The sequence below is a fragment of the Salvelinus sp. IW2-2015 genome, linkage group LG2, assembly GCF_002910315.2.
Source record: "Salvelinus sp. IW2-2015 linkage group LG2, ASM291031v2, whole genome shotgun sequence".
Taxonomy (NCBI): Eukaryota; Metazoa; Chordata; class Actinopteri; order Salmoniformes; family Salmonidae; genus Salvelinus; species Salvelinus sp. IW2-2015.
In genome coordinates this window covers 13,925,108-13,943,300 of record NC_036839.1, presented here as the reverse complement: position 1 = coordinate 13,943,300, position 18,193 = coordinate 13,925,108, and the positions used below count along the sequence as shown (strand labels likewise).

The 18,193-nt window shown below is 43.5% G+C and overlaps 1 protein-coding gene across 1 annotated transcript in view; it reads left to right on the top strand.

Moving 5' to 3' along the window:
* The first annotated feature begins 510 nt into the window (after positions 1-510).
* The window catches only part of LOC111974739 (cordon-bleu protein-like 1), a 44,797-nt gene continuing 27,114 nt past the window's right edge, over positions 511-18,193 (top strand). Inside the window, exons 1-2 of the mRNA XM_024002709.2 lie at positions 511-845; positions 1,076-1,162. Of these exons, the coding sequence (XP_023858477.1) occupies positions 805-845; positions 1,076-1,162 (128 nt within the window). The 5' untranslated portion in view covers positions 511-804. The remainder of the gene's footprint in view (positions 846-1,075; positions 1,163-18,193) is intronic.

The following is an 18,193-nucleotide window of genomic DNA, read 5'->3' as shown; positions in this document are numbered from 1 at the left end:
CTGGGACAAAGTTCCACTGAATTTCGCGAGTAGTTACCTTCGAGAAACCTACCACACGATGTCGCTGTAACATAATCAGACTATATAAAACTTTTATTAAAAAGGTTTCTCGAAGGTAACCTTTTGCCCTCTTGCCTTGATGTCACGCCCTTCGAAGATGAATGTAGTTATAGAAGTTTGTCCAACGGTAGTGCATTTTCCACTGCTGGTTAGAGGGAATATGTTATACATTTACTATTTGGGAAATTTCATGATTATAATATTTAGTCTTTCAATATTATCAATGTAAACCCGAATTGTTCACAACACTAAAAATAAAAGTAATATGAATTGTCTCCTGCAGCACAATTTTTTTACATACATTTTCACTGTTGAATTCATTTAAAAATCAGGCAAAGTATGTGTATTCCCTCTGGGATGGATAGGTGAAATTACCGCTGGGAGTAAAAACGGGAGAAGAGTGAAGGTATTCAACGCCCCTCGAATGGTTATTTGAATCTCTACTCATACGTTTTGACGTCGATTTTTGTAGTTGGTATGCTTTTGGCAGAGAAAACGTATCAGTGCTTGTAGCAGGCATCGTGTCACAACTTTGAAATGTAGACTGCTGGCTAAACGATGGAAAGACTGGGTTGTGCTGGCGGCGTATTGGAACAGAGGAGCGACTGTTGTGTGGATCAAGATAGAAGTGGGAGTTCTAGAATTCATTTTGAACGCACAGTAGCCTAATGTATCACTGAACGAATCAACGCCACGATATATTTTGTACGGTATAATTTATTTTCTTCTCCCTAATAAATACTGATGAAAGTTGACAGCAGCGCGGAGGGTCAGGGGCATTCATGGTAAGAGATGACGAGTAACATAATGAGCTTAATTAAATCATAATTGTCCTGTGTCCCACTTTGCATGCCGGGCAACAAAGGGCAAGTTACCATCCGAAACGCTGTCCTGATTGTCAATAGGGTTTCGACCATCCACAGCAAGCATTCGGATGGGACAGCTCTAGATGAAAACCTGTGCAATTTTAGTTATGAAATATGAATAATTGTGTGCTTTGCTTCACTTTCGGTAGTCCGAGGGACTTTGTTAAACCTGTGCAGCTAGACATGGATGATAATGTGTCCCAACGAAGTCCACGACGACGGCTCTCTGGCTCTAGGTATGTGGATTCATTCTGGGTGTATTTACTAATTAAGAGGCTTCTGTGTGAGAACGTATTTGGATTCATTCTGTCAGCTGTCAGCCAACAGCTTTTCTTCTCAACTCTAGTCTACATGACATTATTGTTCACTTCACGTTTAGAAGTAACATTAGTCACTATTATTTGGAGGTGTTCCGAAATGCTTCTAAAGATTGATGAGGAAGTGACAAAAAACGTGTATATTAGATCATTACTGTGGAATTTTTAAACATGTGAGATCATCTTGAGATGACATCAGTTGGAAAATATGAGACTTTTGTAACCCATGGAGTCTTATGTCATTCCAAACCCTTTTCAGTTCAAACCTTTCCCCGACTTAACTGGGATTTTTTAAATTCATTAATCTATACCATTCTATACCCCCAAAAAGTTAACTGTTGCAACACATTTTTGGACACATGTTGCAAGCAAATTGCAATTTAGTGACATAATTGCATGTCTAAGGCAAAGGGTTTGACTAATTTAGTAGCCCACAACCAGAGGTTCTTGAGATGTGCATTTTTCAATCAACTCTAACCTATATTCTTCCACCTCATACTGAGTACGTGTAGTAACTAAAGTAACAGTTGTTGCAGACATTTAAGTAATTTTTGAACTCCACTAATTTCCTGCATTCAGAGTTGTTCTGAGAAATTTCCTTGAGCACATGTTGAGGTGATGGGAAGTGTTTTGGAGGCAAACCAGTGTGCATCTCATGTGCATTATAATCAACGACTGGCTATTTAATTTTTGCCAATACAGTTCAAAATAATTGTTTGTATGGATGATTGCATAGATATATCATGTAGTGTAGATGGTCCGATAGACCACTGTGTGTAGTGTGTAATAATCACCTATCCCAAAAATTCCACTGGTGGTGAAACAAAATGATCCATGAGAATATGTTTGTCTTTCCTAATATTGAATATCAAATAAGAGTCAAAGATCATCTCTTTACAATATGTCACAGTCATAACACTTTTAATGTCCCATTTATTTGGTTCAGGAACGGTTGCTTGAAGATGATGTCAGCTGACAGTATTCCATTTGGTTGGAGGCGTTGGCTCTTAAACTGGGAGGAGTGAGTTTCCAAAGTTCTTTGCGATCTTTTAGAGTCACTGCTCACTCCTTTGGCATGCAAGGGAGGGATACAGACTTAATGTGATTTTAATTAGAAGTGATATGGAGAATTTGAAGGCTTGATAACAATTAATGTAAAGTTTCCGTTTCTCCAGTTGCTGACTTTCCCATATTGAGACTGAAATACATTCATGCATCCATGTCATAAGTTTCATTTATAATATAAACAATTTGTAAATTAAAACCACTCTCTCCATGAGCTGTTGCGTTATTTGTGGCTTCTCATACTTGAAGCCATTAGACAAATGCTTCTGAAAATTCATCCCACTTTTCAAGTGCAATGACTTGTAGAGATATCACTTGGCCCTCCACGCCATGCTACATTTGTTATCCTACTACTGACACTGCCAAAACACAGGCCCTCGTCCAAAACCATGGGAAATAATATGGAGTTGGACCCCCCCTCCCCCCCCTTTACTGCCATAACAGCCTCCACTCTTCTGGGAAGGCTTTCCACTAGATGTTGGAACATTGCTGCGGGGACTTGCTTCCATTTAGCCACAAGAGCATTAGGGCGGGCACTAATGTTGGGCGATTAGGCCTGGCTCGCAGTCGGTGTTCCAATTCATCCCAAAGGTGTTCGATGGAGTTGAGGTCAGGGCTCTGTGCAGGCCAGTTAAGTTCTTCCACACCGATCTCGACAAAACAATTTCTGCCACAAAGTTGGAAGCACAGAATCGTCTCTCATGTCATTGTATGCTGTAGCGTTAAGATTTCCCTTCACTGGAACTAAGGGGTCTAGCCCGGACCATGAAAAACAGCTCCATACCATTATTCCTCCTCCACCAAACTTTACAGTTGGCACTATACATTCAGGCAGGTAGCGTTCTCCTGGCATCTGGCAAATCCAGATTCGTCTGTCGAACTGCCAGATGGTGAAGCGTGATTCATCACTCCAGAGAACGCGTTTCCGCTGCTCCAGAGTCCAATGGCGGCGAGCTTCACACCATTCCTGCCGACCCTTAGCATTGCGCATGGTAATCTTAGGCTTGTGTGCGGCTGCTCTGCCTTGGAAACCAATTTCATGAAGCTCCCAACAAACAGTTATTGTGCTGACATTGCTTCCAGTGTCACGTTCCTGACCTTATGCGGCCGGGGTCCGCACCTTGGGGTGGGGGTGGGGGGGGTGGGGGGGCTTGTACTGTCACATTCCTGACCTTATTTTCCTTTGTTTAGTCTTTATTTAGTTGGTCAGGACGTGAGCTGGGTGGGTATAGTCTATGTTCTGTGTTTCTATGTTTAGGTTTGTCATATTGGCCTGATATGGTTCTCAATCAGAGGCAGGTGTTTTGCGTTGTCTGGAAACCATATTTAGGTAGCCTGTTTTTCACTGTTGGTTTGTGGGTGATTGTTTCCTGTGTCAGTGTTTGTGCCACACGGGACTGTTTTGGTTAGATTTACTTTTGTTATTTTGTGTCTTGTTTTAGTTTATTATATTAAAACTATGGACACTTACTACGCTGCGTCTTGGTCCGATCCCTGCTACACCCCCTCTTCAGACGAAGAGGAGGAAATCTGCCGTTACAGAATCACCCACCAACCAAGGACCAAGCAGCGTGGTAAAGGACAGCAGCAGCAGCGGCAAAATACACAGGACTCCTGGACATGGGAAGAAATTCTGGACGGTAAGGGACCCTGGGTTCAAGCTGGAGAATATCACCACCCTTGTGAAGAGCTGGAGGCAGCTAAAGCCGAGAGGCGGTGGTATGAGGAAGCAGCACGGAAGCGCGGCTGGAAGCCAGAGAAGCAGCCCCAAACATTTCTTGGGGGGGGGGGGGGGGCTCTCGAGGAGTGTGGCGAAGTCAGGTAGGAGACCTGCGCCAACTCCCCGTGCTTACCTTGGAGAGCGAGAGTACGGGCAGACACCGTGTTATGCGGAAGAGCGCACGGTGTCTCCTGTACGTGTGCATAGCCCGTGCCGGTACATCCCAGCTCCTCGTATCGGCCGGGCTAGAGTGGGCATCGAGCCAGGTGCCATGAAGCCGGCTCAACGCATTTGGTCTCCAGTGCGTCTCCTCGGGCCGGTGTACATGGCACCAGCCTTACACATGGTGTCCCCGGTTCGCCAGCACAGCCCAGTGCGGGCTATTCCACCTCGCCGCACTGGCCGGGCTAAGGGGAGTATTCAACCAGGTAAGGTTGGGCAGGCTCGGTGCTCAAGAGCTCCAGTACGCCTTCACGGACCGGTCTATCCGGTGCCACCTCCTCGCCCCAGTCCAGTACCACCAGTGCCAACACCACGTACCAGGCTTCCTGTACGTCACCAGAGCCCTGTTCCTCCTCCACGCACTCACCCTGTGGTGCGTGTCTCCAGCCCGGTACCACCAGTTCCGGCACCACGCACCAAGCCTCCTGTGCGTCTCCAGAGCCCTGTACGCCCTGTTGCTGCTCCCCGCACTAGCCTTGAGGTGCGTGTCCTTAGCCCGGTACCACCAGTTCCGGCACCACGCACCAGGCCTACTGTGCGCCTCACCAGGCCAGAGTCTGCTGTCTGTTCAGCACCGCCGGAGCTGCCCGTCTGCCCAGCGCCGCCTACGCTGCCCGTCTGCCCAGCGCCGCCTGCGCTGCCCGTCTGCCCAGCGCAGATTGGGAGTCCCATAGGGCGGTGCACAATTGGCCCAGTGTCGTCCGGGTTTGGCTGGGGTAGGTTGTCATTGTAAATAAGAATTTGTTCTTATCTGACTTGCCTAGTTAAATTAAGGTAAAACACACACACACACACCACACTGACCAAAAAGTTATTTTGTTGGCATTTACATATGTTCCCATTACCAGTAAAACATAATCAAAACCTATTTATTTCACTTACTTGCTGTGCTGTGCTGTTTTGTTGTTCATTTGTTCAGTCGTTTCCTTCTCAACCATGATTTATATGGAACGCCGTTTGGGTCTTTGCATGTGTAACGGCTGTCGTCTTCCTCCTCGTCTGAGGAGGAGAAGTTTGAAGGATCGGAGGACCAATGCGCAATTGTTCATCTTATTTAATGAAAGTGAACAACTCAAAATACAAAAACAACAAAGTGAAAACCGAAACAGTTCTATCTGGTGCAGACACACAAAGACTGAAAACAACCACCCACAAAACCCAACAGAAAACAGGCTACCTAAATATGGTTCCCAATCAGGGACAACGATTGACAGCTGCCTCTGAGAACCATATCAGGCCAAACACAGAAAACCAACACAGAAATAGAAAACATAGATTACCCACCCAACTAACGCCCTCACCCACTAGGCAGCTCAGGATGAGGGAGCTCGGCTGAGGGCGTCCGGACTGAGGGGCAGCTCCGGACTGAGGGGCAGCTCCGACGGGGCCTGAGAGGGCAGCTCCGGACTGAGGCAGCTCCGGACTGAGGGGCAGCTCAGGACTGAGGACGCTCAGACTGAGGGACGGCTCTGGAACTCCCGACTGGCGGACGGCTCTGGCGGCTCCCGACTGGCGGGCGGCTCTGCCGTCCCGACTGGCGGGTGGCTCTGCCGGCTCCCGACTGCGGGTGGCTCTGCCGGCTCCGACTGGCGGGCGGCTCCCGACTGGCGGGCGGCCTCCCGACTGGCGGGCGGCTCTGGCGGCTCCCGATGGCGCGGCGGCTCTGGCGGCTCCCGACTGGCGGGCGGCTTGGCGCTCCCGACTGGCGGGCGGCTCTGGCGGCTCGGCAGGCGGCGGCTTCAGGCGGCTCCGGACAGGCGGGCGGGGGCTCAGGCGGCTCCGGACAGGCGGGCGGCTCAGGAGGCTCCGGACAGGCGGCGCGCTCAGGCGGCGCTGGACAGGACGGGCGGCTCGGGCGGTGCTGAAACAGACGGCAGACTCTGGCCTGCTGAGGCGCACAGTAGGCCTGGTGGTGGTGCCGGAACTGGTGGTACCGGGCTGGAGACACGCACCTCTGGGCGAGTGCGGGATCAGGAACAGGGAGTACTGGACCCTGGAGACGCACTGGATGCCTGGTGCGTGGGTACCGGCACTGGTGGTACCGGGCTGGGGACACGCACCTCAGGGCCGAGTGCGGGGAAGAGGAACAGGGCGTACAGGGTCTGGAAGACGCACAGGAAGCCTGGTGCGTGGTGTTGGCACTCGGTGGTACTGGGCTCAGTCAGAGGCGCCCTCAAGTCCAGTGGGGCCCAAATCAGGGACAATGATTGACAGCTGCTCTGATTGAGAACCATATCAGGCCAACAACAGAAAACCAACACAGATATAGAAAACTAGATTACACCCACCCAACTCACGCCCTGATACACCTAAACAAAGAAAATACAAAAGACTATGGTCAGGAATGTGACAGCATGTCAATAAAGATACACGTCAAATAACACTATATGACTTGTCAAATAACTAGTTTAAGTCACCTTGACTCCATAAGCAATTAAATATACTGGAGCTAGGCATAAACATGGTTGTGTCTTGTTGTCATAGTTGGTGTGTTTATAAGTAGGTTTCAACTTCTACTGTAGTTTTCTCTGTATTATGGAGGGTAGTTGATTTGTGTGATGTAAAGCTTGGAAGTCTAAATTTAAGAAAGCTGAGTTATTAGTAAAGGAGGGATGGTGTGGATGACTGACGTGTGTGTGAAGGTTAGTATACATTATCTATTGACACAGGGGGATGGGTGGATATAGTACTGTACCTTGTTTGAGTGTGTATTGATGGGGACAAAGTTAGTCAAATGTTGGGAAGTCACTGACTAGTGTGTGTCGTACAAACTAGTCCAACTGCTGCTGCTGATTACTCTGACACCAGCTTCAGTAGTACAGATCCTGTAGACCACAGGTGTCAAACTCATTCCACGGGGGGCCGAGTGTCTGCGGGTTTTCGCTCCTCCCTTGTACTTGATTGATGAATTAACATCACTAATTAGTTAGGAACTCCCCACACCTGGTTGTCTAGGGCTTTATTGAAAGGAAAAACCAAAAACCTGCAGACACTAGGCCCTCCGTGGAATGAGTTTGACACCCCTGCTGTAGACCTATTGGATGAAAGCTTTCAGCCGAGAACAACCTCAAGCTCAACGTCATCTGACTCAGAAGAGGAAAAGACTGCATGTGACTGGCAAGAGCCAAATTGTGTAGTCTAATTTCATGGAGCTCATGAAGTTCAACACGAGACAAGGTTCACCAGCTGAAGAACATTCAGGATCTTGCCTGGAACATTCCAGCTGCATCAGAAACCATGGATCAATTCATTGTGGTATTCATGAAACGTATTTGGAAGTAACTTGCCACACTCTTACTGCTAAAGCAAATGATGCAGGGAGTTGGTGTATCATTTCAACTTTCATTTGTTGGTACGTAAATATGTTTCAATAAAACAGATTAGTCTGTCAATGTAGCAAATAAGTAGACATTGCTTGAATTCACAAGAACGTTTATTTGCGCTGGAGACCTAGGTGAGTTTACACAGCTCAGCTGTATGCAGGAACAGTTATGGCAATGTATGACATATATAACATAACACCTATAAGAAATACTACAGTTCTACAAAGGGAATACTTGCATATGGTGTTTTGGGGGATAGCAGTGAGTTCACTTTGACACAAGGGGAGATTGTTGTTATGGGACCTTTCATATCTCTTCTTGAGTCATCAACTTCTTTGTATTCATTGTGTGAGGGATAAATTGCTTGAATGGCCCCAACAGCACAAGCAGGCAAGGGGATTTGATGTCCTCTGCCTAGCTTCTCATCCCACGTAGAACAAACTCCAAAAAATAATCTGTAGACCATCAAGCAGTTTTGTCTGTAAGAGAATGACAAAAGCACTATTTGACTTTCATGGGTAATCGTTGTTTACTGTCTTTCTAATGTAACAGCACAATGCAGAATATTGAATGTTTCACAGACACACGCTAGCTAGCTACAACACACAGGTGTAGTTACTCAAAGACTAATATAAGTCATAAAGCCAAAGTCATTCCTTTACTCTTCATCATCAAAACATTTCTCCAGTTTTGCTCCTAGTGAAAAACACTGCGTCTAGCTAGCTATAACGTTAGGCTACAGTGCGTTTTGGGTATAGCCAACAAAGAAAAATAGCTTAACATGGCTAGTTTGTCTTGTAGTGCTACTAGCAATCCCCGTCATGGCCGACTTGATCATACAATTGTACTGTACTGAACAACACTGCCTTGTGTAAAAAGAGAGCTGATATTACTAGCTAGCTACCGACAGCAAAACAACTTACTTGTTTGCCATTTGCCCTCTTAGTCCAGCTGGTCTATATAGTGTCTAGCAGTGAAGTTTCCCTTTTAATATCTACTATAAGAACATCATTTTTGTCACCGCAGCATCTGTTTGAAATGACATCTGGTCTCATTTTGAAATTCTTCACTTGGCAACTTTGCATTTATATGAATAGAGCTCCACATACAGGCCTACAGTATACAGTAAAGGAATGTAGGAGGAGGATGTCTAGATTTTCTGACAGTTTTGTATTTTATAGGTGACATTCCTCGCTCCAAATGAGCGTTTCTCAAACTTGGTTCTCAAGACCCCAAGGGGTGAACGTTTTGGTTTCTGACTTAACACTACACAGCTGATTCAAATGATCAAATCGTGCTGATTATTTGAATCCGCTATGTAGTGTTAGGGCAGAACGTACACCCCTTGGAGTCCCGAGGACCGAGTTGATCTATGCTCACAGCTATGTAAAGCCTGCGCTGATAATGGGACACACCTTTAACCATGATCTCACATGGCAGGCTTCTCTTGGGGTGGAGCCGAGTATGGAATTTGTTAAGGTATTGTGACTCGCGACAGCTGTTTCCAGACATTTTGGCAGTCCAAGGGCACAGCTGCACTTTTGAATTTAATGATGAAAGCTATGGTGAGAGGGATGGGCCAAATTCTACAACCGATAGATATGAGGAAAATATAGCTGCAAGTTGAAATCATTGGGGTCCAAGTCAAAACACTGCCCTATAACCTTATTTTATGTGTTATAGTGCCAAAATGTAGCATACTGGCAGCCGTACAACTCTAATATGATCTACTGAACACCCATGTTTTTCCATGGTAAAAGTTATAGTTCTTTGAGGCAAACTTGTTCCTTGTGGAGAGGACCTTGTGAAACTAATACCACAATTTAAAATCCAAGTTTGCCATTTCAACTACTGTGACGTTAATTAATTGTAAAAATATTATCGGAGACCTAATCCTTTTATACTCCTGCAAAGTTTCAACTCCGAACAGAAGAACTATTATGGAAATAGTTGGGCCTCTACAATGTGTGACAGAGTGTTCTCATTTGTCAGGATCTAGGCTTGTGATTTCCTCACTGGGTGCAGTTAAAGGGGGAAAAAGCTACTTATGTAAGGTAAGATGATGATTCAGCAGAGAGAGAACCCGCAGAGTTCTAGTATTCTTTCCCCTTGAAACTTTCCTGAGGGATAAAAGGCTCTCTGTACAGCCAGGAATAGACTTCTCAATTGGACCAGGAACTAGCTTACACCTTTACCACCAAACGCTTCACTAAACTCTGAAAGCCAATAGAGGATGACATTTATATCATTCACTCACAAATGTGACAAACTAATATGAAAATGAACACATTTCTTAATACATTTTTAATGCACAACTTTTCAGTATTTAATGATATGTTTGTGCAATGATTATACAGTACGTTTGTGCAATGATGATTATACGTTTGTGCAATGTCGCATTACCGACAATGCTGTTTGATAGATTCAATACAGCAGATAAAGATATCGCACAGTGTTGAGTGACTTGTCACCGATCTCTCAGGCCTTGTTGTAGTTTCTGTGAAGAGGTCAGTGGTATTCCAACGGGGACACACACCACTCTTAGCAACCACCACATTAAACGTAATGGAGAGGTGGAATCACTGAATTTGGTCAGTATGAAAACTTGGTGGAAAAATGTAATTGAGACCTTAAGACAAGCTTGTATTTACTAACCTCGTCAGTTCTTGGGAATACAAAGGTTTTTTATGTCTGGTGGACGGTATGCTTTATGCCTCAGAGGCCTAAAACAGACAGTGGCCGTCATCCAGAGAGCGAGGAATAATGGGTCGTCTTTGTGCGGTTGAAGCCAACGCACTGACCGTAAATACCACTGAATTCTTATTACTGGAGTTGTACTGGGTTGTACACACAACCAGTCAACATTATGCTCAAATTGCCCCAAATTAATTGGTAGGCTATTATAGGATTTTATGTGCTCAGTTTTATTGTCAGATAGAGCACTAAATCGACACTCATCACAATAACGCTCTGTGCAAATGGGGTTATTATAAATGTCTCTAGAATGTATGTACACTGCTAGATCGCAAATAGTCAAGACTGTGTATGAAGTCTTGGCCCGTGCTTTGTTTTCTGTTGTGCACTCTTCTGACACATAACAGTTGGAAGCCACCTACCTTCCACCCCCATAACAGAGCGTTTTTCTGTTAAGAAGGTCTGAAAAAGAGTATGTGAAGCAAATCTCTAGATCATTTCCTTGTTTTCCATGCCATATATTGAATAGGTCACAGCAGCATGCATTTAGCAGCCAGATAGCCTAATAGTTCAAACATTTTTGTAAGAATATATATTCTTCATAAGGAATAGCCTATTCGTACATTATCTTATTGCACTGTGGCAAATTTCATATTTTTTTCATATTTCATCTGTGTCTTTTACTTGGAAAACTGTAATCACAAAACAAGATCATAGTTATGTTTCCATATAAAGTATGAAGCTCTTGGTCCCTTGATGACTTTTTGGAAGCACCAGTGCATGTGATGAGCATCAGGGGGGACCGCAGAGCAACAGTCTGCTGCTTCTTTGATAAACACTTCAGTGTAGACAATGCAGCATTGTCTCAAAAGAATGAGTACAGTGTGATAGATATAAGTATGACTCAAGGGGAAATACTCTCTTCTCCAGCACTGCTCATCCCGGACTAGGGGTGAATGGCGGGAACCCGGTTACCGAGATTTACCGGGATTTACCACTCCCTTTTCCCCCGAGATAAATAACTGAGTGAAACTGGCAATTACAATCAATTATTTACATGAACAGCATATCATGAAGTGGAAGTGTTAAATGATATGCGATCTGGCTTGTCTATGGCCTCTGGATGATGAATCATCAACGCCTCAGGATGGGGACAGACAGCCCATCTCAGTATGGAGCGCACTTCACAATGCAATGTAGACCTTTCATCTCATCATGGTCATTTTTTTTCTTGTGACAGGTAGACCTACATTTGCTACAGCATAGTCTATGCTACAGTAATATAAAGACAGAATGCGTGTCTAATTTACCCATCGCCATCTGGCTTTCGGGGGTCACCTTATTTTTTTAGTTGTAAAGATGTTTGTATTTATTGCCGCAAACAGCCTATCACTTGAATATGGTTGCTTTAAATCAGTGCATGCGCGAGCACTCTCTGTCTTTCTCTCTGTCTCAACTGTCTCAACATCCAAAATAGATAATCCTGTTCTAGATTTATACAGTTGAAGTTGGAAGTTTACATACACTTAGGTTGGCAAGTCAGTTAGGACATCTACTTTGTGCATGACACAAGTAATTTTTCCAACAATTGTTTACAGACAGATTATTTCACTTATAATTCACTGTATCACAATTCCAGTGGGTCAGAAGTTTACATACACTAAGTTGACTGTGCCTTTAAACAGCTGGGAAATTCCAGGAAATGTCATGGCTTTAGAAGCTTCTGATAGGCTAATTGACATCATTTGAGTCAATTGGAGGTGTACCTGTGGATGTATTTCAAGGCCTACTTTCAAACTCGGTGCCTCTTTGCTTGACATCATGGGAAAATCAAAAGAAATCAGCTAAGACCTTTTTTGTTAAAAATTGTTAGACCTCCACAAGTTTGGTTCATCCTTGGGAGCAATTTTCAAACGCCTGAAGGTACCACGTTCCTCTGTACAAACAATAGTACGCGAGTATAAACACCATGGGACCATGCAGCCATCATACCGCTGAGGAAGGAGACGCGTTCTGTCTCCTAGAGATGAACGTACTTTGGTGCGAAAAGTGCAAATCAATCCCAGAACAGCAGCAAAGGACCCTGTGAAGATGTTGGAGGAAACGGGTACAAAAGTATCTATATCCACAGTAAAACGAGTCCTATATCGACAACCTGAAAGGCCGCTCAGCAAGGAAGAAGCCACTGCTCCAAAACCGCCATAAAAAAGCCAGACTACGGTTTGCACATGGGGACAAAGATCATACTTTTTGGAGAAATGTCCTCTGGTCTGATGAAACAAAAATAGAACTGTTTGGCCATAATGGCCATCGTTATGTTTGGAGGAAAAAGGGGGAGGCTTCTAGCCGAAGAACACCATCCAAACCGTGACGCACGGGGGTGGCAGCATCATGTTGTGGGGGTGGTTTGCTGCAGGAGGGACTGGTGCACTTCACAAAATAGATGGCATCATGAGGCAGGAAAATGATGTGGATATATTGAAGCAACATTTCAAGACATCAGTCAGGAAGTTAAAGCTTGGTCGCAAATGGGTCTTCCAAATGGACAATGACCCCAAGCATACTTCCAAAGTTGTGGCAAAATGGCTTAAGAAAAACAAGGTCAAGGTATTGGAGTGGCCATCACAAAGCCCTTACCTCAACCCTATAGAACATTTGTGGGCAGAACTGAAAATGCATGTGCGAGCAAGGAGGCCTACAAACCTGACTCAGTTACACCAGCTCTGTCAGGTGGAAGTTAAGCAATTTAAAGGAAATGCTACCAAATACTAATTGAGTGTATGTAAACTTACTGACCCGCTGGGAATGTGATGAAAGAAATAAAAGCTGAAATAAATCATTCTCTCTACTATTATTCTGACATTTCACATTCTTAAAATAAAGTGGTGATCCTAACTGACCTAAAACAGGGAATCTTTACTAGGATTAAATGTCAGGAATTGTGAAAAACTGAGTTTAAATGTATTTGGCAAAGGTGTATGTAAACTTCCAAATTCAACTGTATATAGGCCTATATATAGATGTCCTAGCTTACCTCTTTCAGGTAATACATTCAATGCAGTATTAGCCTTTGTATTTAGCTAATTTAATGATGGGTTATGCATAATAAGCTTCTAACTTACAGCCGCTGTCTCTTGCGCAATATGCACACACCTGTGCTCTGGTAGCCTCTCTCCTTAAACACTCCTTAGCTCTTGGAGTCCCATGCAGGAAAAGCTAGAATAGGTTGCAGGACATTATTTTTTTTGTATTTCTTATAGCGATAGACTTTGAAGAGGGACACAAGCTCTTGTTTGCTGAATGTTAAATACAGCAGCCAATAGAACTCACGCGCAGTTTGAAAGAAGAGCGACCCGCGATGGCGGTAGGCTATAGCAGTTATTTATTTAGACTCGTAACCATTCAATCTTCGTGAAGAGACGTGAAAGCCTTCTGCATCTCATTATAGTCCTATATTATTCAAGGATGTCATTGGAATGATGAAGATAAGGACAACAAAACGTATTTTATGTAACTGTTGAAAGCGAGGAAAGAATGATGCAACAATAGAGAGAAGAGGTAGGCTAATATTAGGGGAAATATGAAAGGTGTGAATATATGCGTCAGCTTACTAATTATTCAAATAGGCCCTTTTTTCAAATTAAAATCAAATTCACTAGCCTATACGCATGTGCTGTACCTGAATCGCATGTTCTCTCCCTGCTGTTTTTAATTGAACGACGTGAGTAATTCCAGTCAATATAATACAGTACAGTAATACAGTTCACACTCAAAAGATTAGCCTACTGGAGCTTGATTAATTTATTTACCTAAGGTCTCTTATAGCTAGCAACATCTATTGGCTTTTATCATTTTCTGTTGTGCATAATGTGGAGTAGCTTACATCATATACACTATATATACAAAAGTATGTGGACACCCTTCGAATTAGTGGATTTGGCTATATCAGCCACACCCGTTGCTGACGGATGTATAAAATCGAGCACACAGCCATGCAATCTCCATAGACAAACATTGGCAGTAGATTGGCCCGTACTGAAGACCTCCGTGACTTTCAATGTGGCACCGTCATAGAATGCATATCTATATTTGCATATCTACCTCAATTACCTGGTACCCCTGCACATCGACTCGGTACTGGTACTCCGTGTCTATAGCCAAGTTATCATTATTCATTTTATATTTATTCCTCGTGTTATTACTTTTCTATTATTTCTCTAAGTAAGCATTTCACTATTGGTCTACACCTGTTGTTTATGAAGCTTGTGACGAATACAGTTTGATTCGATTTTTATGTCCTCACAGAAAGGACAAACTTGTTCCTCTCAGTGCCGTACACGTATTATTACCTACACAACATAAGCATCAGCTGACTATCTGATGGATTTAAATACCCTTAAAAAGCTCCTAATTCCACCTCCTTATCAAGCCAAAAGCAATGGATTTAAACATACACTTGGACTGGAACACATTACTTGTTGTTCTCATATCGTAATGCTTGGCAGATGTTTACCCTGTCTTGACTGTGCCAAGGTGTAGATCTTACCATGAAATGCTTACTTACAAGCCCTTAACCACCAATGCAGTTTTAATAAAATATTTGACTAAATAAAGTAACACAATAAAATAACAATAACGAGGCGATATACAGGGGGTACAGGTTAGTCTAAATAATGGAGGTAATATGTACATGTTGGAAGGAGTAAAATGACTATGCATAGATGATAAACAGTGAGTAGCAGCAGTGTAAAAAGTGCAAATAGTCCAGGTGGCCATTTGATTAATTGTTTAGGAGTCTTATGGCTTGGGGATAGAAGATGTTCAGGAGCCCTTTGGACCTAGACTTGGCGCTCTGGTACCGCTTGCCGTGCGGTAGTAGAGAGAACAGTCTATGACTTGGGTGGCTGGAGTCTTTGACCATTTTTGAGGCCTTCCTCTGACACCGCCTAGTATAGAGGACCTGGATGGCAGGAAGCTTGGCCTCAGTGATGTACTGGGCCGTATACACTACCCTCTGTAGCACCGTACGGTCGCATGCTGAGCAGTTGCCATACCAGGCGGTGATGCAAGCGGTCAGAATGTTCTCGATGGTGAGCTGTAGAACTTTGTGAGGATCTTGCCTGTACTGAGAATGTTCTACAGAAGCAAATTTGACCTCTGAAATTCGGCGTGTGGGGAAAAGTGGGGAGAGAACCAGTCAGACTAGGTTGATCTCTTCTGTGACCTGCGCTGGGTGATTTTCATGTACAGTACATGGAATTCAAGGATCACCCAGAATGTTTTCAAATTACATTGATTGACTGACTGGCTGACTAACTTACTATCAGCTGGAGTCTCAGTGGTAGTAAGAAGGAAAGAAAGTGCTATAAAAAAATTATGTGTGCGTCTCAAATGGGACCTAGCTATTCCCTTTATAGTGCACTACTTTTGACCAGGGCTATGGCCAAAAGTGGTGTACTAAAGGGAATAAGTTGCCATTTGGGATGGTCCAATGTTACTGAAGTGAAATAAGGTGATTCATAAGAGAGGGTTATTACAGTACATACTGTATATTAACGCTTAGCCAACCTGAAGTTATTAATACCCCCGAGATACTTATCAGTTGTCTAAATAAGGGTGTGAAATTTGCCAAGCAAGTTTGAAGCCTGCATAGGAACATGTTATGGGAAAATGGTTTTGTTTTGCCTAAAACAATAAAGGATACACACAGGAAGTGGGGAGTTTTCATAGAGTTGCTCTTTTTTCTTATCTCTCTCCATCCGTCCCACACAGCTCCTGGAGTATTGGCCTTTCCAGACCTTCTCTAAACAGCTTGTGTTTACTGTGAGTGACCTCTTACCAAATTACCAGCTGTAGCCCTGGCCCTGTGTTTTGTCTTTCCACAGGGATTTACCCCATTCTCTGCAACTCCACCCCCATCCTGTCACGCGAATTCCCACCCACTACTACCTCCAACCACAAGTTGTCCCCTTATCATCTGATATGGCATTTCTGTTAAATGAAGGACAAACTCAAAAGACAAAATACTATTTACAGAGGAAGTATACCAAACAATCTATTTGAGTAGACAACAACCTATTTGTTGCCCTTACACTTGGAGCATGAACTGAGTGGCACTTGATCATTGTACTGTATCAAGCACTTAGTTCTGTTATTTTAAGCGAACGAACCTGTGAAAGTGACATGTACAGTACAAAGTAGGGCAGAGGGTGCAGGAAAAGACCTGATGTTGTTAAATCTCTCTTGATCTGGCGCTCTCATTGTAAGACGTAGGAAATTTACAGGAGCTGTGATCTGGCGCTTTCATTGTAAAATGTAGGACATTTAAATGAGCCATTGTACGCTTTCTACCCAAGGTCAAACTGTAGCTTCCTGCTTTTGGTCACAAATATATTTAATAGGCAGATGGTGACCGCTTGCATATATTTTTCTAATTTAGACAACAAAATACAGCACGGGACACTTCAAGTACTCTGTAATAGACCGTAACAAGCAGCATCTGTGCCCTGCTTTTCAATGCGTTTCAGGTCATGTTTCAACCTGTATGCCATTCCTGGCATTATTAAGTATTATGGGAACTGAAAAAAAGTTGATATAGATGTCACTCTGTTTGTGAAATCTGACACCAACATACTGTAGATATTGGTGCTTTAAATATGAATATATGGTTCTGAGTTTAGCTTGCCTATTATTACATTTTCTCATATGCAAGCTTCTGGGGAGAGTAATAAGTGCTGACAGGCTCCATAATTAACACTCATTGTTACATCACCGGCCTGGGCAGCAGTGTTCATTTTGGCACTCTTTTTTTAGATTTAGTCTGGTCTTAGTCGTTTGGACCAGAATGTCATTAAATCTTAGTCACATTTTTGCCATTTGAATAATGATTAGTCTAATTATACGAAAACAGTGGGTCATTTTAGTCAACTAAATGCCCCTTTTTTTTTGTCACATCACACTTGTATTGCCTCATTTATCCTGTATTAAACACAAATCACTGAATTCCATGTGCACAAACATACATAGCCTTGTCCTACAAACATATTTTTCTGCAGACCATCTTATTCTCTTCCCAACAGCAGAAATATGACAAACATGTATACTAATATCTAAGAATTATCTGGCCATGTAAATTCCTATTTAAGCCTACATAGATATTGCACTTTACATATAAAACAAAGATTCACACAAGCGCAGAGAGAGGGAGAGACTAGCACAATATCACCAGATGCTGTTGCAAAGCATTGGCAAAATAGTATGGGTTGCACCTCCATCACTCGGTCGCGGTATTGCCATTGTTATCAAAATTCCACAGACACCGCAGCCACATTGATGTCCAAAAATAGAACGGGGGTTCATGACTTTGAACGGGAGCTAATGACTGTTTCTCCCAGGCAGTAATGTAGTCGGTCACCAAACCTCACTTCAAAATTGAGTCTCAAGTCCCCTGTGCTCGAGTCCAAGTCACCAATAGTCGAGTCACGAGTCTTTATGGCTGAAGTCCGAGTCCCAGTGCTCGAGTCCTAGTCCAAGTGCTCAAGTCTGAGTAACTGGGTCCACATTAACCAAAAATAAAGTTATTTACCCAGTCAGATATAGTGTAGTGGCAAGATGAATTTAGTCAATAAATTGTTTGCTATCCCTTTTCCTTTCTTTCTGTGTCACTAAATGCAAAATCTTCTCAAACGTTCCAGATAGAAATTCCATTAATGGAGCCAACGTTATTCCTTAATCAACATGTCAGAGAGGCATGTTTGTTCTACATCTGAACATTCCAAAACGTTGCGTCCTGCTGAATGCGCCCCAGGTTGTTAGCTAGAACTACAGTGCATTTGGAAAATATTCAGACCCATTGACCTTTTCCACATTTTGTTGCGTTACAGCCTTATTCTAAAATCAATTAAATCTTTTTTTCCCCCTTCAATC